Genomic DNA, 27,106 nt, shown 5'->3' on the forward strand with positions numbered 1-27,106 from the left:
AGGCCTAAAGATTCACAAGTAAGTTTTCCTATTAGAACATGACATTAATCCTACAGCACATTATTGAGATTAAGTCTATCTAATTCAAATTGCCACAGAGGTCATTTAATGCCATCATAATCACCTGTGAAAATATCCAACAAGAGTACTTCCTTTTCCCAAGAAAAGGTTACAACATCAGTCATCTCTGCTTTCCAAGCTACTAGAAACAAAATAATAAACATAAAAAATATATATAAAGGAAAACTCCCTCCAATAGAAAAGATCTGCTAGAGGTAGAAATTTAAAGCAGCATATACTGTTTTAACTCCAGCTATCAGGGAACAAAATTGGTGTTAATCTAAAATTACATGAATGGCTGCTGCTTACAATATTGAAGACACAGACTACGGGCAGTAAGTTATCCCTGAATTTCATATTCAGAATTTCCCCCACGGTAATACCATCATGACAGTTTATTGGGAAAAAAAAAAAAAAAAAAAGTGCTTGCTTTTGTGATCCAGGTAATTTAAAGAAAAGACATTATTGTAAACATTCACTGACAAACTGTATTCACTTCTAGTTTAAAATCATACATTTCAAATGGGAGATTTTATTATTTCCCCATTTTCTGAGCAGTACCTTGAATAAAGGTTTTTGTGCCTCACTTAAGAGTGTTCAGATCTCATACATTTCAGAGTGATTCATGATGAGTATGCTTTCAAATGTTCAGGTTAGTATGCCCCAAAGACTCAGTTACTTGAATGCTTAAATGCATTTTACTGGCCTGTGATCTTATTAAATTCAGCATTTCATAAAAATGAAATGGTTGATGCTTCTCTAAATTCAGCTGAGCTAGAAAAAAAATAATTTGAGTGATTAAAAGGACACACACAACATTTTATGAATGGATTGCTTAGGTCCAAAGCAAACGAAGTCCCAATTCCAGATGCTGAATGTGACAGAGGATCCTCAGACTCTTCTAAAAATAATATGTGCAATGCACACAAAACAAAGATTTGGGGGGACTTCGATACTAGTAGTCATTAATATGGCAGACTTGCAACAGACAGCTTCATGAAGACCACTGGAGATAAAGTTTTCTCTACTGAAAGACAATTCTGGGCTTCAGGGAAAATGTATACTTGAAGACATTTCCTCCATTTTTACTTCTGTAGTACAAATATGCATGGCATAGTATATTTCTGAAAAAGCGATAGACGTATTAAGAAAATAGACGCTATTTCTAAATTTTGTTAGGAATAAGAAGGCACCACTGATTTGAGGTTGTGTCCTGTCATTGGGATAGTTGATTTTGAGTTGTTTATTTCAGGATTTGCTCTTATCAAACTCTTTTCCTGCTGATACCACTTGAAAACGTTACTGTGGTTTACGGACCACAAACAAGACACATTCATAGTAGTATTTCATCATGGAGAGATCATTCACAGTATATGTTGACAAGACAGATTCTTTTTCCACCTGGAATGCAAACAATAATCGTAATGATGATGATGACCATGAGTATAATACAAACAGTACTTGTGACAGGTACCACTGCAAACGTACTCTATTGACTTCTTACATACACATACCCCCTTAAGACTGGCATTATTAGTAATCGCACTTTACAAAGAACAGATTGCTCATGGTCACACCAGTAATAAGAGCTGGAGCTCTCCATGACTCTGTTACATTGCTTCTCTTCATTTTTAAGAACAAATCTGTTGTTTATTTTTTTAATGAATGAAATGCTTTTAAATAAACATACAACTAAAACACAAGTCAAAGTGTCATAAAACCTTATAATCACATGATTAAAAAAGACTGAACACTACGGAAGTACACACAGTGAATGCTGTCACTGCCCTCCCCGCTCCGTCTGCTCCTCCAGACGCTCGTGGGTTTGGTATCTGCCCATCTACCAGGGCCGACACTGTTGAGAACGGGAAGCTGCCATGTACTGAGAGCTGACTGATGACATCAGGGATTACAGTTTCCCATTTGCCTACACACTATGCCAAAGCCTCATAATTCTAAAAGCCAACTATTATTTTCACTTTGTGGATGAGGGAACAATTAAGAAGTCAAGTCAGGAACTGTCATGATAGTCCCAATCCTAAGAGCATTGGAAGTGAAACGTCATCCCATCCTTACCTCCACCTGGAATCCATACTGCAGAACGACGTTTTTTATATCTTCATAGCTCAATTCTATGGAAAGTTCATTTGCCAAATTTTCAAAGTGGTACAGTAGGGGACCTATGGTTTAAAGATAGTATGAATGAATTACTTAAATATAAACATGCACTAGTTGCTGTGGTAGAACTCCAAACTGAATTATAAGATGGGTAGTATGTGAAACAAACAAAAAGGAGAACAGAACCTTTACATCTGCCAAGGGCATGTGTCCAAACCCCTGAAACTTTGGCCCATTTGAGTGCTGGGCCTACACTGGTGGGGAGGGAGTCCCTGTGGCATACCAGGGCTGCACTGTGATTCTCCACATATGAGCCTTACACCTGTAACTCCGGGGTTACTGAGAGAGTACCTGATCAGAGAATGCGAAGTCCCCAAATTCCGAAAGTATACTGTAATTGTAATTCCTTAAGTAAATGCACAACTGCAGCTGCAGACTGCGTATCAGGTGTAAACAGAAGGGTCCTCAAGCTAGCCTAGGTCTAAGAGAGTGCGTGCACATGGCGGGAAGTTATAGGCAAGGTTTCCTGGAAGGAAGACGTGACACCAGATCTGGCTCTTTAAGTGCACGACTCACATCCCAGCTCTAACACTCACCGATCGTGGGCCTGTGGACCCGTCCCCAGCTCTGCAACACCCAGTACACTTGGCACAGAGAAGGCGTTCAGTCAGTGACAGCAACCACAGCTTTTTAAAATGGCATTCCCCCCTTTACTATTCTCTCATTCCATGTATCCCAGAACTATCATCTGACTCCAACCAGAGTCTCCAGGCTTTCAATCTCTCACGTTCTGCCCAGTCCGTCATCAGCCTTGTCCAGGCCACACTATCATTCATATTACTTTAGGACTAACCTAAACAATCTTCTCTTTTCCTTTCATTGGCTTAACTGTAAGTCCAGTGCCCATCTCACGTCCCCTTCCCCTCATACAATGTGCTAATCACAGGAATTAAGAGTAACAACAGGACAGTTTCTCCTCCTAAAAGGCTCATCACTCTGTGGAACATACTTACTAAGCATTAAAACGTTTTTCTTCCTCTCCTCTTTTCTTACCCTACATAAACCACTAGGAAAAATGACTATGAATATATATGTTAGTACTCTTTTCAGAAGAAAACAATGGTTCACCATCAAACTATTCTGTCAAGCTTAACTTCCTGTTAGTTTTATTAGGACTAGCAAAAATGACAGCAGCTACCATTTACTGAGCACTGCTGTGTCCTAGACCATCCCGAAGCCTTTGAAGCCCTATTATAAACACGAAGAGCCTCAGAGCAGTCCGTCCGGCTCTAAAGTGTGTGATGTTCCTGCTCCATTATTTTAAGAGCCTCCAGTATTACTGTCTTCTTAGATCTAAACACCCCAGGAATTTTTACATACTCAGGTCATATTATACCTCTCTTCACGTTGTGTTCCACCTAGAGAGCTCCAATTCCCCAATGCAAGTTTTAGCCATGCTCCCAAACCTTACTGAAAGCAAGTTTTAATACAATCCATCTAAGTTTCCAGCTCTACTGCTCACTCTCTTAATATAGCCTACTTTAAAATTCATGTAATGTAGTATGGCTTTGCTCACTGATTATTTTTCATGTAATCCACACTTTTTAACCAGATTACAAGCTACATGAGTAAAGGCACACGTCTTCAGTTTCTTGTGAGTTCACCACAATGCCCAGCAGAGCAGTGAATGTACAGTTACACAGCTCTAATTTTACCATCGAAGGAGAACCATTACAGTTGAGTATTTTTTACAATCTATTACAGATGGTACTTCGACAAACATCTTTGTGCGTATTTCAGCCTTCTACAAGTACAATCAACCTAATGTTTCTATGTACTATTCTCTATTAAAAAGAACCAGGGATCCTTTGTCGGGGGGTCAGGTGGCTACTCCCAGGGCCTGGCAGAGAGAATACAAGAAGAGCCTGGAACAGTGGTAATGCCAGAAAGGAGGCGATGTCAAATGGACACAGGGGAAGGGGGCCCTATGTGCCAAATCTGGGACAAGTTAACTTAAACCATTTATATCCTTGAGGTTCTAAAAATTCCAGTTAAGAGACAGAGACTGTTAGATTGGATAACAAAATGTAACTATGCTGTTCCTAAGATACATCTAAAACAAAGAGAAAGGGTTTAAAATACAGAAAAATATACAGTACACATTAACTAGAAGAAAGCTTGTAGTAGCTATCTTGAAATGCCCACTTAAAGAAACAGGGCTTGCAATTGTTCAAAACAAAAGAGCGGGCACTCACACCTCAGCAAAAAATTGTACAGGCTAGGCAAGGAGCTACTGTGGGGGCAGGTCGGGACGGGGGGGTGGTGGTTACTGCCTGCTCATTTTCCAAACCTGACTTAACCAATATCCTTCTTTTATGTCCTACATTTCATCCTCACTCTCTACTAGGTCATGCCTTCATAAATTTTATTCTTTCCCATTCACTTTTTCCAGTAAATTAAAATTCTGGTCTTTGCCTGAGCATGGACTGGAACTTGGTTCCCTAGTTATAGGGGTCCACAGGCCTCCATACGTAGATCTTCAACTTCTTTTTTTCCCCATATAGTCACTCATATTCCAGATCCTCCATATAGCCAGTCATTTTCCAGGGTTACTGCAGGTCAACTGGTTGTTCACACTGGGTGTTTTGCAAAACTTATCCAGCTACCCCATCTGAAAAAAAGGTTACATTTTGTTGCCTCCTGATGACCTCCTTGCCATTCTCTGTCATTGTTTTGGACCCTTTTTCTATTTTTACAACCACTGCAACAAGGTCTCAGTGTGTAAAGGAGATAATGTGTCAGCTATCTACCTTTTACAGGAAACCTCTCATGTTTCAAAAAACGTTCACCTTAATGATGCTTTAAAATTTGATAAGACTCCTTACACTTTATCAAGATCTGCTTTGGTACTTGCAAGATGACAGAAAATATACACACTGGTTTCTGGCAAAAAGCTCCCAAAACCCTCGTAATTTCCTAAGTGATAAGAACACTGGGAGCATCTTTTGTTCAAATATTTGGCCTGTGACTCTGGTCCCTGACACAGGGCTCCTGAAACTTATAATTCGTGGGTGACAGAAGCATCTTTGGTTCTACTGAGACTACATTCAGTGAGGGCTGGTCACCAAAAACACCAACCCATGATCAGAAGGTTGGAGTTTCAGCCCTGCCCCACTAACGTCTTGAGAAGGGAGAAGCACTTAAAAATGGAATGGCTGATCAAGCCTCCATTAAATCCCAAGAGCACAGAGTCCAGAGAGCTACTGGGATGAACATGTGCAGGTGCTGGGAAAGTGGCAAGCCCGGGACAGAGCATGGAAGCTCCACACCCCTTCCCAGATACTCTGCCCTACGCTCCTCTTCCATCTGGATGTTCCTCTGGATCCTTCACATCCTTTAAGAAAATGGTCAACCTACGTGTTTCGCTAAGTTCCATGAGCCACTCTAGCAATCACACCCAAAAGAAGGGCTCGCTAGAACCTCCAATCTGCAGCCCACAGATCTACAGTTGGTCGGAAGCACAAGTGACAGCTTTGGACTAGCGGCTGAAGTTGGGGGAAATAGGGGAGAGGGTCCTGTGAGACTGACCCCTTCCCCTGTGGTATCTCACACTATCTCCAGGTAGACCGTATCAGGAGTTAAAGTGGGGGGCACCCAGCTGGTGTCACAGAGAACTCTTGTGGCGGGAAAACTTACATTTGGTAACCAGATGTGTCAGAGTACGAGTGTTTTACTGTATGAGGAATAAAGGAGACACACGAGGAAGAAATACACCGTAGGGAAGAACTGGGTTTTTCCCCCTTCATAGGAAGGAAAAGACTGCGAGTCTTTCTTTTTAGTACTTTAACGTGTTTATTCTTCCAGACGAAATTAGATTTCATCTGCTAATTGCCTGCCCTCCACTGCTGGACTACAAATACACCAGCTCACACATATGCACACCCACACGCAGTTTTCACCATAAATTACACAGACGTCTTTAAGGGTCACCATGAAAAGCTGAGGAACAGGATGCACAGGCACTGTTCTACATTTTGCTAATAACAAACTTTCCCAAAGGATACATGCAAAGTTTCCTTAAAAAGCTCACTCTCACTAGCTTTCCCTAACCTGAGGAATATTAGAGTACTTCAGATCCCCTTAAAGAGATTTTTTTTTTAAGATTTTATTTATTTATTTGACAGATAGAGATCGCAAGTAGGCAGCGAGGCAGGCAGAGAGAGAGGAGGAAGCAGGCTCCCCGCTGAGCAGAGAGCCTGATGTGGGGCTCGATCCCAGAACCCTGGGATCATGCCCGGAGCCGAAGGCAGAGGCTTTAACCCAGTGAGCCACCCAGGCGCCCCTTAAAGAAATTTTTTAAATTAACAATATTCCCACTTGTGATTTCATAGAACATAGGCAACATCTTCACTGTAATTTAACTTCCAATGTAGCTTCTTAGTATTCCACTACGGCTGAGAGGGACCGTTCTCATTTTCTATGAATGTGTTGACGATCCGGTCTTACATCACCACAGTTCGGGTGAAACTGTCCCCCAGGAGTTGATGCACTCTCAGCTTACAGATGAAATTATTTTTTCAGGCCCACAGGACTGACACCAAAACCATGGAATGTTATGAATTTACTGACAGAAATGCCACTCTGTCCTGTCTCCTGGCAGCCAACCTTCTGTGGCAACTTAACATTACGTCTCTTCCGCTTTCCAACTTTGAAACAATACACTCACACACACACCAGTCACTGAAGAGCCGCTGGGTGTCGGGCTCTGCGGGAGGAAAAGAGCCAGCATCAGCTTCCTGCCCTCACTGCACGACTACCAGAGGAAACAAAACGTATCGGGGGCCACACCGTGTTGTGTTAAATGCTCACGGATTGTGCGAGAACATAAAAGAGGAATACAACAAACATGTACTCCAACCTGAAAGGATCACCTCCGCTGAGTGTTAAGTGCATCTAAGAAAGAGGCAACATGAGAAGAGAGGGAAGAGAACAGGCTCTCTAGGTCAGAGGCGGGCATCTCTGGGCAGGGCCGGGGTGGTACAGAACAGAAATAACGAAGCTCAGACACGAAGACCACAAAGGGCACTTTGCCCAATCCTGAAGAGTTCTGGGTACCTCGAAAGCTAGACCTGTATGTAGGGAGTGTGACAGGCAGAGATTCAGGTGTCGGGAGGATCCCCCTGGTGGCAGCATACGAGGACTAAACGAGGCGCAGAAGACTGGAGACAACTTGAAGGTGGGGGTTCCCCACCGGAACCGCTGCAGTCACCGGGCAAGCAGGGGTGAGGGCCTGAACTACGGTAGGCGCTGAGCTGGAACAGTGGTTCTCAGCTGGGCGGATTCTGCATTCCCGTCCTCACACCTGAGGAGGTCCTGCTGCAGTGGAACCAGCAGAAGCCAGGGATGCCGCTCACCACCGCCCTGGCCGCAGGCAACCCTCCCTCTCCACAGCCTCCACATGAAGAACCATCCAGCCCCGAATGCCAATGGTGCCAGAGCTGAGGAACCCTGGCACAGATGATTCAAGACCTACAGAGAAGTTTCAGGGGACGTGCCTTGTGGAGTGCCCGCATGCAGACGGTGAGGAAGAGGAGGGGTAAAGGAGCGCGCACAGGCTTCTGCTTGGGGGCGTCTGCATCCACGATGGGTCCGAAAAGACAAGGGGTTTTCCTGGATGTCGCAGTATCCCAGTTGGCACACAGTGGCTTGGACCAGAGATGCAGACTGGGAAATGCAAGAGCAGGAGGAGCCGCGCTGGGAGTCACGTGTCGTAAAGGACGAGGACGCGACGAGGACGCGGCACGCAGAGTGAGAACGCTCTTCCGAACAGACGCCCACAGCACACCAGGAGTGAGGAAAAATCCACTCTGAGATAATCATCATTTTGTAACCTCAGCTTACACATGTGAAGAATTTGATTTGGAAAGTACTGACCTCCCAAATAACTACTTTTAAGGTCTATGCGTCTCCATTATTCCAATGCTCCGAATTGTTTCGGAACTCTGTGGTATGAAGAGTAGCAGCTCTCCCAACTGACCTTCCCCCAGACCCAAGTGTCCTATTACCTCTGAAGCCTGAGACAGATCACAGTGCAGCCCAGCATGTCTGCTCTTATCAAACAGTGTGCTTATGAGGAGCAATTTTATTTGTTCCGGGCAGTTATAATTACTGTTATTATATAACTTAATAAAATATTAATAAACCAATTAAGATAAAAGCTCAAAGAGAAAAGTTTCTAAGAAAGTTAACACTTTGGAAATACACAAAACCTTCCCCTAACTCAGTAACCAGGGTCAGAAATGTTAATCACATAATTAACAAGAACTGTTAGACCCAGGATGTGCCTGCAGAACTAGCTGGTTAGGCATTCAAGCGGTTGGTTCTGGGCTGTGAGGCTGTCTCTGCCATACGTGTAAGCTCCGAGACCCCACTGCTAGTTACTTACAGCAAGATCAGACTCTCCAACTATGAAACAGTAGAAATACCATTTCAACCTAGGGTTGTTTTGTGATTCAGTAAGGTGTCTGCTCACCCGCAGTGGTAATGCAGTTGACCTTGAACATCACAGGTTCAAACTACACAGGTCCACTTCTACACGTTTTGTTTTGTTGATAAACACAGCTTACTACTGTCAATGTATTTTCTCCTTCTTACGATTTTCTTAATAACATTCTTTTCTCTAGCTTACTTTAAGAATACACTATATAATATACACAGCATATAGATATGCACACAGTATATACAGTATATAATACTGTAGACAGTCTACCGTAGTAGACAAAATACACGCTAATTGTTTATGTTATCAGTAGGCTTCTGGTCAACAGCAGGCTATGTGGCTATCTGTAGTTAAGTTTTTGGGGAGTCAAAAGTTATACGCAGATCTCTGATTGTGCAAGGGGTCAGCATCCCTAAGGCCCACGCTGTTCAAGGGTTATATGTATCATGTTTCAATCATTCCTTGGGAAATTTTTAGAGAAATTTAAGTAAGTACTCCTTAGAAAGAGGACCTAAGGTTTGGGATAACTTTCACATTACAGGTGCATTTTACAGCCACTCTCATTTGTCCCATGACATTCTTAACAGAAGTTTGGAAAGACCTACTTCTATCTTTGGTCTTAGTCCTAACGGCAAAATCTGTGGTGACACTCAGCCATTAAAAAAAGAGCACATGACAGAACCCAACAAGACTAGACCCATTCTGAAGGCCACAGACTCAAACCTGTTTGTTATCTCTTAGGGCTTGCACGCTTTCAGAGGACTCCACACTAACTGGGATACAGTCTAAAGGAAACTATACAACATAAGTATAACCTTTATGAATATTTGGTACCGTAAAGTTACCAAACAGAGAACAGCTGTAAGTACTCAGGTTCACGTATAAGATTCTAATAAGCACTGAGGAACTTACCTAGATTTATCCAAATTCCACCTGGCTTGAGTATTTTCCATATTGTGTCAATATAATCAATGACATTGTGAGCTGTGTCTATGAAGAAACAGGTAGCAATACAGTCCCAGGTATCTATTCAAGGAAAACCACATTACTACATTCATTATGTTAGGTTGCCTTTTCTTTTAATTACTTCTACAAATGTTACCTCTTACAGATTATGAATATTTCATTCAACCAGAAGAATACAGAAGCTAAACTCGTCCAGTTAACACTGAAGTTAGGGTAACCTAACAATCATTTATGAGATGCTTTGCAGTTCATGAAAGTTTTTACTAATAATTTGACAATCAACTTGGAAACCATTTTGATAGCCTATATAACTAGATATCTTTACCAAATGTACCTGTAAGAGTTTTCTTTGTAAATCTACTCAATGTCTAGCCTTCATTTCAAATGGGTTAAGATGAAGTAATTGTCATTTGAATTTTAAACTGATTTAAGCCACTGTTAACCACCAATTCTGGCAAGTTTCAGAAAGGCCATATGCACTTGTTGCCAAGTGAGAAACAAATGGCATAAAAATACTTAGACTATTCATTAGTACTTCAGATAATCACCAGTGGAACAGGGGAACGAGGCTGTCAGTGCCCTGTGGAGGCCGTGACTGGGCACAGGGACAGAGGCTGGATTCTACAAATCTCAGCGCCGTGAAGGCACTGATCCCACCGAGGATGACCTGCATCATCTGCTCTCCCAAGCCCTGCTGCAGAACAAGGTCACCTGTACTCGCCTAAGTGATGTCTTCCATTATGTCACCTCTCTCTTGAGAACTCGCTCTCTGGCCTATCCCCAGCACCTAACATTTTCCATCTCTCTCTTTCTACCTTTGGAATACAGGTTTTCAATGTCAGACTTCAGGGAAAAATAAACAAAAGCTTGACTATCTCATTACTCCCCTGCTCAAGTCCCTCCAATGGCTTCCCACTTCTCTGAGTACAATCAAAGTCAGCCTCACCAAATCCTCCCCGATCTGATCTCCCACTGCGTCACTGCTCATTTCACCCCAGCCAAAGTGGCCTCTTGCTTTTCCTTCAGCAGAACAAGCACCCTCCCCATCCTAAATTCACCTGCCCTTGCCACTGCTTCTGTCTGCAACATCTCCCCCCAAATAGCTAATGGTTTGCCTCTTCACTTTTTTGAGGTACTCTGCTCAGCATTTTTTTTTTTGAAAGTCTGCTTAGGGAGCCTTCCCTTGTAACTCTATAAATAGCAACCTCTCCCCAGTCACTCTGTACCCCCGTTACCCTGCCTTAGTTCTCCTCCTTACATTACTAAATTTGTTACTGCCCCTCTCTCCCTATTGGAACAGATTCCCTGTGACCAGGAGCTTTGCTTTGTTCACTGCTCTCTTTCCCATGCCTAGAACATACCTGGGACTTAGGTGCTCCAGTAAATATTTGTTGAATGAATGATCTTGCTGACCTCTAAGGATACTATTTTTCTTGTTCCTTTTACCGCCAATCCACTCCCCGACCACCCCTCTCTCCATTACCATCTCCCTTTCTCTAATGCTAGCTGAAACTTCAACAGTTTTTCAAGGTGAAGTCCCAACTTGATAGTCTGATTGTAAAGTTCTTCCACAGTCTAGAACCAATCTACCTTTTCTAGACATATCTCCCATTAAACTAGCAAACCAACCTCCCTTTCCCTCCCAGTCAGGCTGTCCCACCATCCCTAATTACCTTATTCATTTATATCTTCCTACCTTTGCCTTCCCTTTTTTTTTTTTTACATTTTTATTTATTTGACAGAGAGAAGAGAGCGAGTGCGCACAAGCAAGGGGAACAGCAGAGGGAGAGGGAGAAGCAGGCTCTCAGCTGAGCTGGGGGCCCAATGCGGGACTTGATCCCAGGATCATGGAAGAGTGACCTGAGTCAAAGGCAGACACTTAACCGACTGAGCCCCCCAGGTACCCCTGCCTCCCTATTCTTGAAGTCACAGCCTTCACTCTACAAAAGTCTCCTTTCCCACACTAATCTTTTACCTTTACTGTATTCATTATTCATGAACTTTTTTCACATATTGTCTTATATTAATAGACAGCAGAGTCTATATTTCTTAATGGTGGGATCTTGTACTTTGTATTTCCCATCATTTCCTTATACAGGACTTTGAAAATATCCTAACTTGTCAATGAATGACCAATAATTTGACTTAGTATAAAATCAGCTCATTAAATTTAGACTAAAGAACAAATACTTTTAAATGCTTGCTTTGGACTTACTGCATTCTGAGTAGATCTCCTGAAAATCTCCTGCTGTCATAGAAAAATTAGAACCAGGAGGAAGACTGTGGGGATCAACATCAGGGAAAAAGATGGGTCGAATCTGATCAGCTGACCTTCGGTTATTGCTAAACTGATGGATCCAGGGATAAAGCTTATACTTATTAACTTCAGAACATCTGCAAAATATGAGCACAAAATTCAGTGTTAACTAAATATTTTACCAAGAAAGTCTACTTTAAATACTAAAATATAACCTGATTGAAGATTTACTTATATAATTCATTAATACGTAAGATGTTACCACTATACCCCAACCAATTATCTGAAAATGCACATACAGATGTAGATGAGTAACCAATAGTGAATTAAAAGACAAGAAAAAAAATTAAAGTAAATTCAGAGATATAAATGTGTTGTTCATTCATATTTTAAAAAATGTATTTCCAAACCTCAAACTCAAGTAAAAAACAGGCCAACCTTTTCTCAAACAAGTGGTATGGGTTTTGTTTGCTACCCAATTATTCTAATTCTCTCCATTTTAACTTCTCACCATTCCCTAACCCATACTGGACAACATATTATTTAAACAAGGCAGGTAGTTATTTTTTTCCAATGCCCCTCTTCTGGCTTTAAAAATAACAACTCTTTTCCACTGTTTTCTAAAAGAGGCCACAGAAATTCTAAGAGATGTTTCCAACTCAGTCGTATGAGCATACATGGCCGTCCTATCAGAATTTGATTATGGGAAAAAGTTACGATTGCTACACTGACCTCACTCCACTGAAGAAACAAAGGGGTGACGAAGTTTAAGGAACAATGAGAAAATATTCCTTCTTGGATCATCCAAAGTCTTGAAATTCTGCACAGGGAGCATTTCAGTTTTGTGGGATGTCCCATGGTTTTCTAAGAAAGTCACTTACCCATCCCATTTCAACATTCTGTTAACTAAGAACTAATTAAAGAGTGGTAATTTGTATAAGCAACTTGATTTTAATTTAAGAAACACGATACATATCATAATTAAACACTATGTATTTATCTTCAAATTCAGAATTGTTCAAAAATAGGTAAGTCAATCTGATTCTGAGAAATTACTATTTCCAGCAAAAAGTAAATTAAATACCTGTTGAGTACAAAGTTGGAAGAAAAGAGCATAAAAAAACTCCATTCATTTCCTTGACAAGCATAACCTAGCATAGCTACTTCCCAGGCCAGTCTTCCTAGTCCAGCACCAGGTACCAGAATATTTACTTTAGAAGGATCCCTGAAATGAAATAAGGCAATTATGTCCAACCCCTCAAAGAAAAAAAAAAAAGGCAAAATCCACATTAACAACTAGAAACTTAGATATTCAGTAAGAATAAGCTCACTCAAAATTGACTTTTTAAAACTAAGAAATACTTCTAAAGATAAATGAAAAATAAGGGTAGGAGGAATTATCATATGTTTAAATATCGGATGAGGATTTTATGCCCTAAATACTTTTCGGGGGAAAAAAGGAGTCGCCTTATATCTAAAGACTTATGAAGACACTCATACTCCTATCATAGCTGTCACTTGAAAAACTATCTCAAGAAGACAAATTATCCCAAAGGGAACCCAATACACACAAAGATTGAACAAAATTATTTTATCATAAGACAGTGAAACAAAACATTATTTCTAAATTCTATAACTAATACAGTAGTTTGTGTGACTAAATAGATGCAATATACGTAATTCCTTATATGGGTTTGTTACAGCTTTAAGATCCTGTATATTTTAGCTGGCAAAAGAATTTGGAAAGAAGGTATTCTCAAGGGGAAAATGAGGAATTGCCTTCTAACTGAGCATAAATAATGGCAAGTACATCACACCAAACCACAGACTCACAACCCAACTGCTCTGCTTTGATATTAGTATCAAACTACAGAAAAAATTCTCTTCACTGTAAGATCCACCATCCATTTTCAAATGGCTAAAAAGCCTTAGCAAAGCAAGGGACTTTCTCAGAAATTCCAGCCAACCAATATAATCCTAAGGAAACCAAAATGGAATTCTTATAGAAACCAAAGGCAAATGTGTATAATCAGCTGTCATCATGTCAATTAAAAAACATCTTCACTATTATCTGCATTCTCCAAATTTAATTCATAAATCATAAACAATTTCCAAACCTTCCCATGTGTCATTCTCTTTTTAATCTTTATACTATATGGCCTTTAAGTCTGGTATGCTCCAAGCAGCAACAGGGCTTTTTACTAGTGGCCCATACAGTAAACCTCTGCTATTTCCTACTCTGAAATGAAGAACCAACCAGAACTAAGGGGCTTTTGAAAATTGAGTCTATAAATACAGTAACATGGGAATTTGTCCCAGGTCATCCATCTGAACTACATGTTATTTGAATAAAAACCTTCACAAATTCTTTTTAATTTTATTGTTGAATTTTATATATACAGTAAGACATAACCCAAAATTTGTTAAAAGCGACTTCTGACAAATAGGCTCATTATGATTAGGAGACATTCTTTAACACTTGACATGAGGAACCTGAAGCCAACCGGCCATATCAAATGCTTTCTTCTCATTTCAGATTACAACGTTTGTGTGTGAACACTTTAATTTTTAATTGACTGACTTGATTAAATTTCTCATGAAGAGAATGGGTAACATCCTCCCATGTGGTTTAGACCTACCTGTATCATTTATCTAACAAGTATATAAAGCATATACATAATTTTAGTATTCAAATTTGAAAAGCTACTGGCCACACTCTATGCCACCCTTTGTATGACAGACCTGCCACTGTGGCACCCCACCCGGGGCCTCTCTCTCTCCTCTTCTACTCCCTATCAGACCCACCAAAACCCGTACTCTCCCAGAATTACCTCTTTTCTTTTCTCAGTTCCCATTTGCCCAATCAAAACATGCATTATTTGCATGTGGCTGTGCTCCCCTTAGATTAAAAAAGGGGGGGGGGGCAAAGTAATGTAACAAGAGTAAATGGATTTAGAAGTAAACTCATAGAGTACTTAAATCGTTACAAAATATAATCACTAACAATGTTTGGATGGCTGATGAGTTGAGTAGAACAAGAATTTTGGGAAATCATGCTAACCCTAAGGCAAAGCTGCGTTAATATTGGTACTGACAAATTTTTTTTGGTCAACTTATGGAAAGTTAACTTGATGACTACCACTGTCAAATTCTCCGTACCTAAACAGGCCCAGAGAACTCTCTACCCCCACCTTGTGGAGGAAAGCGCTGTATACAACTGCTATTAAAACGCTGTCATCAAGCTGAAGAAGGCAGACTGTATCAAAGCCCTTGATTAGTAAGAGTTAACAAAGATTATGATCTATCACCTACATTATGACAAAAGGATTTCTGTGGACATACAAAAGGAGACACATTAAAACAAACGCCACAGAACTGAAAAAAAAAAAAGAAAAACTCAAGCAATGAATGAGCAAGATGGAGAAAACTTTTCCCTGTTTTTGTTCTTGGACTTTTTTTCATTAAGTCATTTTTGAGGGACAGTAACAGCATAATGGAAAATCCCTCTAATTATAGTGTGTATAAAACTAAAGCATTTTAACAGGCAGTTTCTGCTATGACTGTTAACTCTAGGGCATTTCTATGAAGGTATTTCTGTGGAAAATAAGGGAAATAAAGTCTACAGATAGACCTTTAGTGTGATGGGACTGTACACTTGGCTAAACCTTAGAAAACCAGGAATAGAGGCATATGATATGGGGCTCAATGGTGCCACTGGAGATTCTTGGCAAAAATAAGCAAGCAAAGGGGCGCCTGGGTGGCTCAGTGGGTTAAGCCGCTGCCTTCGGCTCAGGTCATGATCTGGGAGTCCTGGGATCGAGCCCCACATCGGGCTCTCTGCTCAGCAGGGAGCCTGCTTCCTCCTCTCTCTCTGCCTGCCTCTCTGCCTGCTTGTGATCTCTCTGTCAAATAAATAAATAAAATCTTAAAAAAAAAAATAAGCAAGCAAAAAGTTTACCTAGTTATTAAGGTCCAAATATGGAGAATGTGAACTACAAATGTGACATCCCTGATAACAGCAGGAACAATTCCGACAGTTTATTCCAGACAAGCAAGAAGGAAGAGAGTACACCTAAATGGACAGAACGTGGAGCTCCTGTCTATCTAGAGAACGTGGGCCGGGCTGGTATCACCATTCTGTGCTCCAAAGATTACCAGCAGGAAATGTTCCTGAGAGAGGCTTCTTTTATTGGACATGGAATGGTTTTTGCACTGCAGATGGAGATTAGCAAGTTCCAACACACAAAATACTCTCTCTTGAGTCAACATGCTGACACTTAGCTGACCCCTGGCAGTTCGGCATGTGCACACTTTCAAGCCCTCCGTGTGTTCAGTTCTATCCAAGTCCCAGCAGTTCTCTGTTCATAGAACAGGAAATAGGAATAGCCATTCACCACTTATGGCTACTGAACGTGTAAAATGTGACTAGTCTAATGTGATATGAGGGCAAAACAGATGACAGATTTCAGTATAAAAAGGGAATGTAAAATACCTTCTTAATAATGTCACATACTGATTTTATACTGAAATAGTATTTCAGATACACTGGGTTATTAAAGTATATTATTAATTTCACCTGTGACTATGAGAAAATTTAAAATAACATATATGGCTTGCATTATATTTCTGTCGACCAGTGCTGATCCACTCAGGGAAATAGTAAAAACACAATTCTAAGTAAAAGTCAATTGTGAAATGATACACAACCATTCTATTAATTTTTACAGTATAAAAAACAATAAAATGTTTTGTTTCAAGGTATATAAACATGTAGTTATTATAGGAAGGTAAAATTAAGAGTAACAACTTCGTATTAGTTGTCATCTCTGGAAAAAGAGAATATACTCAGCGTGTTTTACAGGTCACGGTTTAAATTATATCTGTAATATTTCTTTTAAAATATTTATCAAAAAAACCTCACACAAACAAAACCAAACACTGAATGAAGTAAGTACGGCAAAATTTCAAGGATTAACAGAGCTAGGTGTTGAAATATTTTTTATTCAAAGTAGTGAGTGGGGGGGTGTTGCCTGGGTGGCTCAGTCTGTTAAGTGTCTGCCTTTGGCTCAGATCTTGATCCTGGGGGTCTGGGATGGAGCCCTACATCGGGCTCCCTGCTCAACCGAGAGCCTGCTTCTCCTTCTCCCTCTGCCTCTCCACCCTGCTCATGCTCTCTTTCAAATAAATAAATAAAAATTTTCCTTAAAAAGGTAGAAAATGGGTTAGAAATACCATTAGTGCCTAGTCCCTTCAAAAATATCCCAGTTTACCTCTTAATTAACTCTCAACAAAGCACCCCCATTATCAAACAACTTCTCACCAATTCCTTAATCTTTAGACTCCTATACACCCACAGAAACTCAGTTTAAATTATCACCTTATCTATGATGTTTTCCCCAAATATCCCAGGCAAAGCTTGGACTCACTTCTCAATAATTTCAGCACGTCATACCTCTGCTACAGTTTACATACCAGGTTTTTCTATGACTCACAGGCCAGGGACCGATTTTTGTAAATAAGGCTTTACTGGAATATATTCATGCACATACACAAATTGTCTATGGCTGTGTCCCACAACAACATAGGGTCGTACCCAGAGACTACTCTACCTGAACAGCCAAAATATTTGCTGGCTGGCCCTTTAAGAAAAAGTTGGCTATCCCTGATTTAATGCATCTTGAACATCTTTCCTATTTGTACACAGAGCTTCCTTATCTGTTTTATGACTGGATCAATATTCCACTACATGACTATACCATACAGTCTCCAAATCCTCTAGTTAAGGACATTTAGATTTTTCCCAATCTTTTGTTATTATAATGTTAAAATCTTTGGCATAAATGATCTTCCAAATGCAGGAATCATAGAAAGCTTCCGCAAAATGAATTCCAAGAGTCAAAAGATACACATTTAAATTTTGCCAGCTATTACCAAGTTGCCTTCCAAAAGATTTTACTGATTTATTCTTCCTTCAGCAAGCTATGTTTCCTCATACTTTTAGTTAAGTTATATAACTTTTAAACTTTGCAATATAAGAAGTGAAAAATGGCATCTTAGTGTGGTTTTCACATTTACATATTCTTATGAGATTGAGGATCTGGTATTTCTTTTTCTGTGAACTGTCTAGTTACACTATTTTTCCACTGAGTTATTACTCTAGATTTATAAGCACTTGAAATCCTGAACTTTAAGAGCTTAAGATTTTGTTTGAAAGATCTGAAATAAATATTTGTTTTGGGCTAAGAGGGCTTTCAGGATGAGGGATAAATCTAAATTTTCAGTCTCTATTCTTGCATTACTTGGCAGTCTACATTTCCTCCATTTTCTCTTTTTAAATGGTCTCTTTTAGCTAAGAGAATCCTTTCATAAATTACGATTTATATTCTTTAATGTAGGTAGACAAAAAATGCTTCTTTAAAGCTTACCATATAGTTTCCTAATGTCCAACTATATGAAAGAAGAACTATATTCAACCGGCCAACCGTATATCTGTTTCATTTTTGGAGTGAAATGCAAAGACACGATCGATTTTTCTCCTACACACAAAGTATCACTTCATTTTCTTCTAAAATGGGGTGGGTTAATGAAATTACAATATAAAAATATAGTCCTAACAGTTTTCAGGATTCACAAGAGAATATGGTTCTACACGGCTGTGATTTCCTTTCAGGTGGGACTCAAGCTTAAGAATCTCCTTCCTTAGCAAACTATAAACTTTATAGCACAAAATTTTAAAATTCAAATGATAACACGATTAGTCACTTGAAAAAGTGAAACTCTCAATACATAGTGTTCAGGCCATCAAATGAAAAGCTAGTGTGCATATGTTCATATTTGAGAAAAAGGTTTAAACTTTGAGCTCATACTTCAAGAAAAATTATACTGCTAATTTCAATGAACTGCTCACTAAAGTACAATCCTAATCTATTTAAAACCAAAACAGACCAGAGGCTAGTAACTACCAAAATGGTTGGCATTCAGCACAATTAAAATAGCATTTCCTTAATTAGCCAGTAGACCGCAATACAGATGTCAATCTGTGGCTTCAAAGCCACTTGTGCTTGCAAACTCAGGCACTTAAAAACTCTAAGTAGGGGGCGCATGGGTGTGGGTGGCCCAGTCAGTAGATCTTCCAATTCTCTATCTCAGCGTCATGAGTTCAAGGCCCACACTGGGCGTGGAGCCTATTTAAGAAAACTAAAAAGCAGAATAAAGTAAAACTCTAAAGAGAGACAAATTAGACCAACTAATAAGACAAGTGTGTTTTCACAGGGAAAAATACTTTAGTGCTCACAGGTAGAGTTACTTCTACACATATTTAAGGATTCTTTCTATTATAGACAGCTCCATTAGAAAAGGCCTTCACTGAAATTTCAAAATGAAAAACAAAAAACAAGAAACACACACAAGCTGACATAAATGTCAATCAAAACCAGCCAAGTGTAAAGACATCAAATTCCCATATGCTTTACTATGGCATAAACAGGATCCTGGAAACTTATCTGAGACTCAAAGTTGACCAGGATTTTCCTAAAAATCAATTTGGGTGCTAAAGGGCTGTAATTAATGTCCCTTTTTCAGGACTAGAGGTTTACTTCTTTATGGCAAAATTATTTAACATGGACACGGACTTTACTGTTTTATTAGTTTTATTTTTTTAAAGTTGTTTGATAGCTCATCCTATCAATTATAAGGAAACCAGTATAAAATTTAAAAAGCAAAACAAATGACATAGGAAGAGATAATGAAATTTTTCTGTTGTGTCCAAGAATAGCACACACAAAAACCAGTTTGACAGATATCTTGGCACACTTCATTTAAAGTTTATCTGCCTGTCTACTCTTATAATATTGATTATTTTCATGGAAGGGAAATGGGTAACCGAGTAACAGTTTTAGGTAAGCAACTTTAAATCTTGTGAAGTTTTAAAAATTTGCAACACTGTGGTGGTGCCTGGGTGGCTCAGTAGGTTAAGCCTCTGCCTTCAGCTCAGGTCATGATCTCAGGGTCCTGGGATCAAGCCCCACATCGGACTCTCTGCTCAGCAGGGAGACTGCTTCCTCCTCTCTCTCCGCCTGCCTCTCTGCCTACTTGTGATCTCTCTCTCTGTCAAATAAATAAATAAAATCTTTAAAAAAAAAAACAGTAAAAATTTTCAACACTGTGATGTGCTTTACCTAATCAAAAAAATTAATTTTGTTTTAATTTTAAAATAACCTAGGGGTGCCTAGGTGGCTCAGTTGATTAACATCTGCCTTCAGCTCAGGTCATGATCCCAAGGTCTTGGGATTAATTCCCACATGAGGCTCCTTGCTCGGCAAGGAGCCTGCCAAGGAGCCTGCTTCTCCCTCTCCCTCTGCCACATCCCCTGCTTATGCTCGCTCTCTTGTCAAATAAATCAGTAAAAATTTTTTCAAAAAAATTAAGTAAAATAAAATAACCTATTAAATTCATTAAGAGTTAATCCTTTCTTCACCAGTCCACATTCTATCTGTTAGTAACAATAATAATAAAATAGTAGCTAGATAACAGTAAAACAATACTCTGTGTCAGTTCACTAAGTACTTTAACAATGGTTTGCATGCCCTTCGGTACAGATGACATTGTTATGCTGTTTGGACACCATGGTAATATACATGATTCAATGATCACGATTCAATGCATAGGAACAAAGTCATGCTGAAGGCAGTAAAAGTAAAGCTAACATAAGCATTTGGCATTCAGCCCTCCAAACACATGCAAACTTTTGTACATTCCAATTATAATGTCTTACTTCATAACCTACTTTTCAGAAACAGAAATATTTTGAATTTTGAGAAAGACCTGGACTTTATGTTTACAGAAGCTATTCAACTATTCTCTATTATTTTTAGGGCACAGCACTGAATATATACATTGACAGAGAGTACCAACTAGAAATTTTAAGACTGTAACATCCTACAATATAATAACATATCCCACAATATATCAACATTTATAAAAGTTCATAATAATTATATCATAATTCTAACAGTTGTAGAATATTTAATGTAGGACTACTGATAAAAAGACTAACCTGTAGCATTCATTAAAGTAAACACAGGGAGCCTTTAAAAACCGTGTGATTTTTAGCTATTCACTCCAACTAAAGCCTACAGTTTTCAAAAGAAGCATTATTGAGGAAGGCTTCATATCCTAAAGAAAAGTTAAAAGCGTATTTTAACATTTCCACCTCAATAGCCCATCGTTAAAGAGACAAAGATGTCTCCCAACAAAGAAAAGTCCCGACCAGATGGTTTTAGAGGTAAATTCTATTAACTATTTAATGATGAATGAACACCAATTCTTCTCAAACTCCCAAAAAATTAAAGAACACTTCCTATAATTCATTCTATGAGGCCAACATTATCCTAAAATCAGATAACATCCCAGGAAAAGAAAATTCACAAGAATTTTCACAAAAGAAAAAGAGAACAGATTAATAATACCCTTTATACAGGTGTAAAAATCCTCAACAAAATATTAGCAGATTGAATCCAACAACACATTAAAAGGATTATTCACCATGACTGAAAGGAATTTATGCAAGGAATGCAAGGGTGGTTCAACAAAAAAAAGTCAATCAATGTAATATATCACATTAATTGAACAAAAGGAAAGAAACATGATCATTTCACTTGACACAGAAAAGACGTTTTCTTTTCTTGATAAAAATGCTCATGACACTAGAAACAGAGGGAAATTTTTTTTTTTTTTTTAAAGACTTGTATTTATTCGACAGAGAGAGACACAGTGAGAGAAGAAACACAATCAAGCGGATTGGGAGAGGAAGGAGCAGGCTTCCCACTGAGCAGGGAGCATGATGCTGGGCTGGATCCTAGGACCCTGCGATCATGAACTGAGCTGAAGGCAGATGCTTAATGACTGAACCACCCAGGCACCCCAAATTCCTTAATACGATAAGGGGTATTTAAGAAAAACTTACAGCTAACGTCACACTCAACGGTGAAAAAACGAAAGTTTTCCCTCTAAGACCCAGAACATGATAAGGATGCCCCCTTTCACCACTGGTGTTCAACACTGTATTACAAGTTCTGGCCAGACGTATGGAAGGGAAAAGAAGAGGTAAACCACCTCAATCCCAGATGCTATGAATCTGTATGTAGAAAACTGCCAAGAATCCACAAGAAAGCCCCTCCAGCTAATAAATTAAGCAAAGCAGCAGGGTTACACAATCAAGACATTAAAAAATGTGTTTCTATACAACAGCAATGAATAATCCAAAAGGAAATTCGGAAAACAATTCCGTTTATAGTAACATCTAAAAGAACTAAATACTTTAGGAATAAATCTGACCAAGGTCAAGAAAGACTTGTACACTGAAAACTACAAAACAGTGGTGAAAGAAATTAAAGATCTAAATAGACATTCTGTGTTCATGGAAGGAAGATTTAACATTGTTAAGATATCAATACTATCCAAACCAAGCTACTCAGTTAACATCATGCCTAATAAAACTCCAATAGCCTTTTCACAAAAATGAAAAAGTTCATTCTGAAATTCATACGGAATTGCAAGGGGCCCCAAATAGCCAAAACTATCTTGAAAAAGAATAAACTGAAGGACTAATGCTTCTTGACTTCAAAACTTACAAAGCTACAGAAATTAAAATATTATGGAATTGCTGTAAGGGGCAACGTACAGACCAATAGAACAAAGAGCCCAGAAATAAACCCTCACGTGTATAGCCAATTGATTTTCAACAATAGTACCAAGACTATTCAATGGGGAAAGGACAGTCTAAAAAATGGTGCTGGGAAAACCAGTTATCTCTGTGTAAAAAAAATATACCACATACAAAATGAGCTCAAAATGGATCAAAGATATAAACTTAAGAATTAAAACTATAAAACTCTTAGAAGAAAGTACTGGAGAAAATCTTCATGACACCAAATTTGAAAAACACTAGTTTGAAAAACACTAGCACCAGAAGAAAAAATAGATTAATTGGGCTTCATCAAAATTATACAATTTTATACATCAATGGACATCAAGAAAGTGAAAAGACAACCTATATAACTGGAGAAAATATTTGCAAATCACATATCCAACAAAAAATCAATATATGCAAAAAAAAAGGGTCAAAGATCACAAAGACCACACAATTTCATCTCTGACAAATCATCTTCAATCCAAATATAATAATGATGACAAAAAGCATAAAAGAGTCAGTGTTATAAGAAATTAGGAAACCCAAGCATACTGTAGCTTCACTGATAAAACTGGGAATCACAAAATTCGTTAACAAGTCTGTGGACACTAATAATATAAATTAAAAGCTTCTTAAATGTCTCAAGCATTTCTAGTAGCTGAAGTATTTGAAATGTGCCTAGCTTTGAAGCCTATCAATAAACTTCTTTCCAGAAAAACATGTCATTAGAAACTTCCTAAATTTTATCTTTTTTTAAAAAGTCAGTGAATTATTATTACCACATTACTTCTGAATCTTGTACATCAGATATTTGGACATGTAGAAACGAGCAATGGAAGCACTGGTTTTTCGTTTTTTGGTTGGTTTTTTTTTTTTTGAGTGATAACGTGGCTGGAATAATAACTTCACCTGTGCTCTCAATGTCACTCACTACCTGAGTTATTTCTGGGTCTCAGACTCAGGACGCTATAAATCAGATTGAAGAATTATTACTTTTAGAATTGATCATCAGTGAGAGGCCCCTGGATGGCTCAGTCAGTTAAGCGTCTGCCTTCAGCTCACGTCAGGATCCCAGGGTCCTGGGATTAAGCCCCGTGTTGGGCTCCCTGCTCAGCAAGGAGCCGCCTTCTCCCTCTCCTGCTTCCCTGCCTGTGCTCTCTCTCTCTCTGTCAAATAAATAAAATCTTAAAAAAGAAAGAACGAAAGAAAGAGAGATCAGTGAAGTGTCACAGTCGTCATCAACGATGGAATGAAAACAACGAAGGTTTTAGGTGACACAGGAATCGCAAGTCTATAATGAATCTATTACCCCATCGACTGTGTGTTCAGCAGGTAACTATAGCAGAGCATGTGAAAAATGTACTGGCCATAAGTTAAAAAACAGTGGGTGCTTTTCATGGCGTCAGCTACAGATAACCTACATGGCATTCCCATGCAGAGGTCCAAGCCAGGTGCACTAGCAGCCGTTACCTGTTAGAGGCCGGCCTAATGATACAAAAGTCCGAATCCTATACTTTGCAGATGATACTTCCGATACACCAAAGGCTTCCTGTGGACACAGCAGTTCATTTACCACTGAAGAAGTAACTATATTTTCATGCCTGAGAGTCTGAGTGTTTCTTAACATTGCAAAGATCTTTCTATTAGTCTACCACAGGAAAGATACCAAAATCAATGTACAAGAAGTAAATGGTGAGATGCAGAGGAAAACTTAGAAACTACTTCATTTTCTAGAAAGCGACAATTGTTACATTGCCACATTTCTAGATGAAAGGTTTATAGACTATTTTTTCTTAGGTGATTGAAGCAACTAATATATGTAATAATATTAAAAATTAAAAACACAAGTTTCACTTGCCCCTCCAAGCTCACAGCTTGCAAAAGGAGAATGCCTTTTTCCTAGTTGTCATTATTATTTACTTCAATTTCTGTATTCTTTTACATACATCATCTGGCATTCAACAAAAAATGAGACATGCCAACCAGAACAAAAATGTAACCCACTGATATGAAAGGAAACCATCATCAGAACTGACCCACAAAAAGCACATAGGTTGGAATTATCAGACAGGGATTTGAAACTAACCATAAAAAATACATTAAAGCATCAAGGAGAAAAGGTCGATCACACGCACAAATAGGAAATGTGAGCACAGAGAGAACACACACAGAAATGTATGTATATATGGAAGCCCTAGACATTTTTTTTTTTAATTTGGCAGCAGAGTTAAGTCTTTCAATGAGTTTATCAATAGACTGGGATAATAAACAATCAGTAAAATTCAAGTAAGGTCAATAGAAATTATCCAAACTAAAATATAAAGAGTTAATGAGAAAAGAGTCATCTGACACCTGAGAGACATGGTCAAGCAGTTTCATGTACAAGCAGCTCAAGTCCCAGAAGAAAAAAAAAATAAGAGCAAACAATCTTTGATTTGGTGATACTTACCTACCCAAACCTTCCAAAGTAAAACAAACATCAAGTAGGATAAACTCAAAGAAAAACACATCTAGGCACCTCATAGTTAAACTGCTGACAGAGGTCGGGGGTGGGGTAAGGAGAATGGAAGATAACTACCTAATGAGTATGGGATTTATTCTGGGTTCATGCAAATGTTTTCAAACTCTGTAGAGACGATGGATACACAATACTATGCATCTACTAAATACCATCAAATTGTTTACTTTAAAACCCTCACTTTTGCTCTATGCATTTTACCTCAACTTTATTTATGTATTTTTTTAAAGATTTTATTTATTTGTCAGAGAGTGAGAGAGAGAGAGAGTGCGTGCGCGCAAGTGAGCTTGTACAAGCAGGGGGAGTGGCAGGGAGAGGGAGAAGCAGACTCCCTGACAAGCAGGGAGCCCCATGTGGGATTCACTCCCAGGACCCTGGATCATGACCTGAGCTGAAGGCAGATGACTGAACGACCCAGGCACCCCGCACCTCAACATTTTTAAATGAGGGGGAAAACATGAATATGTATGTAGTTCTCAAAACCCAGTATAAAATGGCCCTTAAACATATGAAGATACTCAATTTCATTCATAATAAGAAGTGCAAATGAGAAGTAGGCCAAGATACGTTTCTCCACCCATTAGGTTGGCAAAAGTTCAAAAGCTAGGTAGTACGGTATCTGGCAAAGCTATGAGTAAACAGGCACTTTCATAAATAGCCGGCAAGAAGGCGAAAACAGTACAACCCCTACAGGCATATGCGGCAATAACTGGCACAGGCCCGAAAGCGGCCCCCACCTACCGGTGTCCACGCCTTTTTATAATCCCCTCCCTTTAGTGTGCACGGGGAGCTATGACTTGCTTCTAACCAACAGCCACCCCTGCGATGACTCCACATTATAGAAGACTCCCCTGAAAGCCTGCTTGCTCTAAGACTCTCCTTGCCTGCTTGATGAAGTGACCATTCTGGGAAAGCTCACAAGACGAGGAATGGCACCTGGCCTCTAGGAGCTGAGGCAGGTTTCCAAGGCCGTTAAAACAAAGCCAGAGCCCTCAGTCCCACACACACACACTGAAGTCAAGTCTGCCAACAACATGAGTGAGCTTGGAGACAGGTATTTCCACAGTCAAGCCTCCAGATGAGAACACAGCCCAGGAGACATCTGGATTGCAACCCTGTAAAATCCTATGCAGAGGATGCAATTACGCTATGCCCAGACTTCTGACCAAAGAAACTGTGAAATAATAAATGTATGCTGTTTTAAGCAGTTAAGTTTGTGGTAATCTGTTGCACACAATAGGTGACTAACACACCACACTACTTATGCATTTACCTTTCAGACTCAGCAATCCCATGTCTAAGAATTTATACTATAGATACACTTCCAACAGTACAAAAATACCCATGCATATGGTTATTAACTGTAACATAATTTATAACATAATTAATATATAAGATACTGCCAACTACTTAAATAACCACATACAGGAGATTGGTTGAAGTACTTCACAGCTGTAAAAAAGGCTGAGGAGCATCTCCATGCACTGCTATGTAGCGATTTCTAAGACACATTGCTAAGTGAAAAAAGCAGAGTGCAACATAAAATACACAGAATGCTACTGCATTTTGTGCATGAAACAAAAGGAGGTAATTAAGAAGAAAACACCTGTATCCGCTTACATAAGAAACAAAAAATAGGGGTGCCTGGGTGGCTCAGTGGGTTAGGCTCGGGTCATGAGCCCACGATCCTGGGATCGAGCCCCGCATTGGGCTCTCTGCTCAGCATGGAGCCTGCTTCCTCCTCTCTCACTCTGCCTGCCTCTCTGCCTACTTGTGATCTCTACCCGTCAAATAAATAAATTTTTTAAATATCTTAAAAAAAAGAAAAAATAAAAACAAGAAGGATAAACAAGAAATTAATGATACTGATTACCTACACGGGATGTGGGACTGAGAATACGGTGTTGAGATGGCTACTAAAGGAACAGGGAAGGGAATACCATTTTTTCTGGATATCACAAGTTGATAACTGAGAGCACACAAATCAAAAGGTAAATT

At 39.3% G+C, this 27,106-nt stretch overlaps 1 protein-coding gene across 1 annotated transcript in view; it reads right to left on the minus strand.

The window, feature by feature from the left end:
• Positions 1 to 1,259: 1,259 nt before the first annotated feature.
• The window catches only part of LOC111153653 (carnosine N-methyltransferase 1), a 37,644-nt gene continuing 11,797 nt past the window's right edge, over positions 1,260 to 27,106 (minus strand). Inside the window, exons 4-8 of the mRNA XM_022512803.1 lie at positions 12,985 to 13,125; positions 11,859 to 12,037; positions 9,590 to 9,703; positions 2,137 to 2,240; positions 1,260 to 1,461 (exon numbers count right to left, since the gene is read on the minus strand). Coding sequence (XP_022368511.1) covers positions 1,360 to 1,461; positions 2,137 to 2,240; positions 9,590 to 9,703; positions 11,859 to 12,037; positions 12,985 to 13,125 — 640 coding nt within the window. The 3' untranslated portion in view covers positions 1,260 to 1,359. The remainder of the gene's footprint in view (positions 1,462 to 2,136; positions 2,241 to 9,589; positions 9,704 to 11,858; positions 12,038 to 12,984; positions 13,126 to 27,106) is intronic.

This window comes from Enhydra lutris, unplaced genomic scaffold, assembly GCF_002288905.1.
Source record: "Enhydra lutris kenyoni isolate GAN:26980312 unplaced genomic scaffold, ASM228890v2 scaffoldscaffold33, whole genome shotgun sequence".
In the NCBI taxonomy this organism is placed as follows: domain Eukaryota; kingdom Metazoa; phylum Chordata; class Mammalia; order Carnivora; family Mustelidae; genus Enhydra; species Enhydra lutris.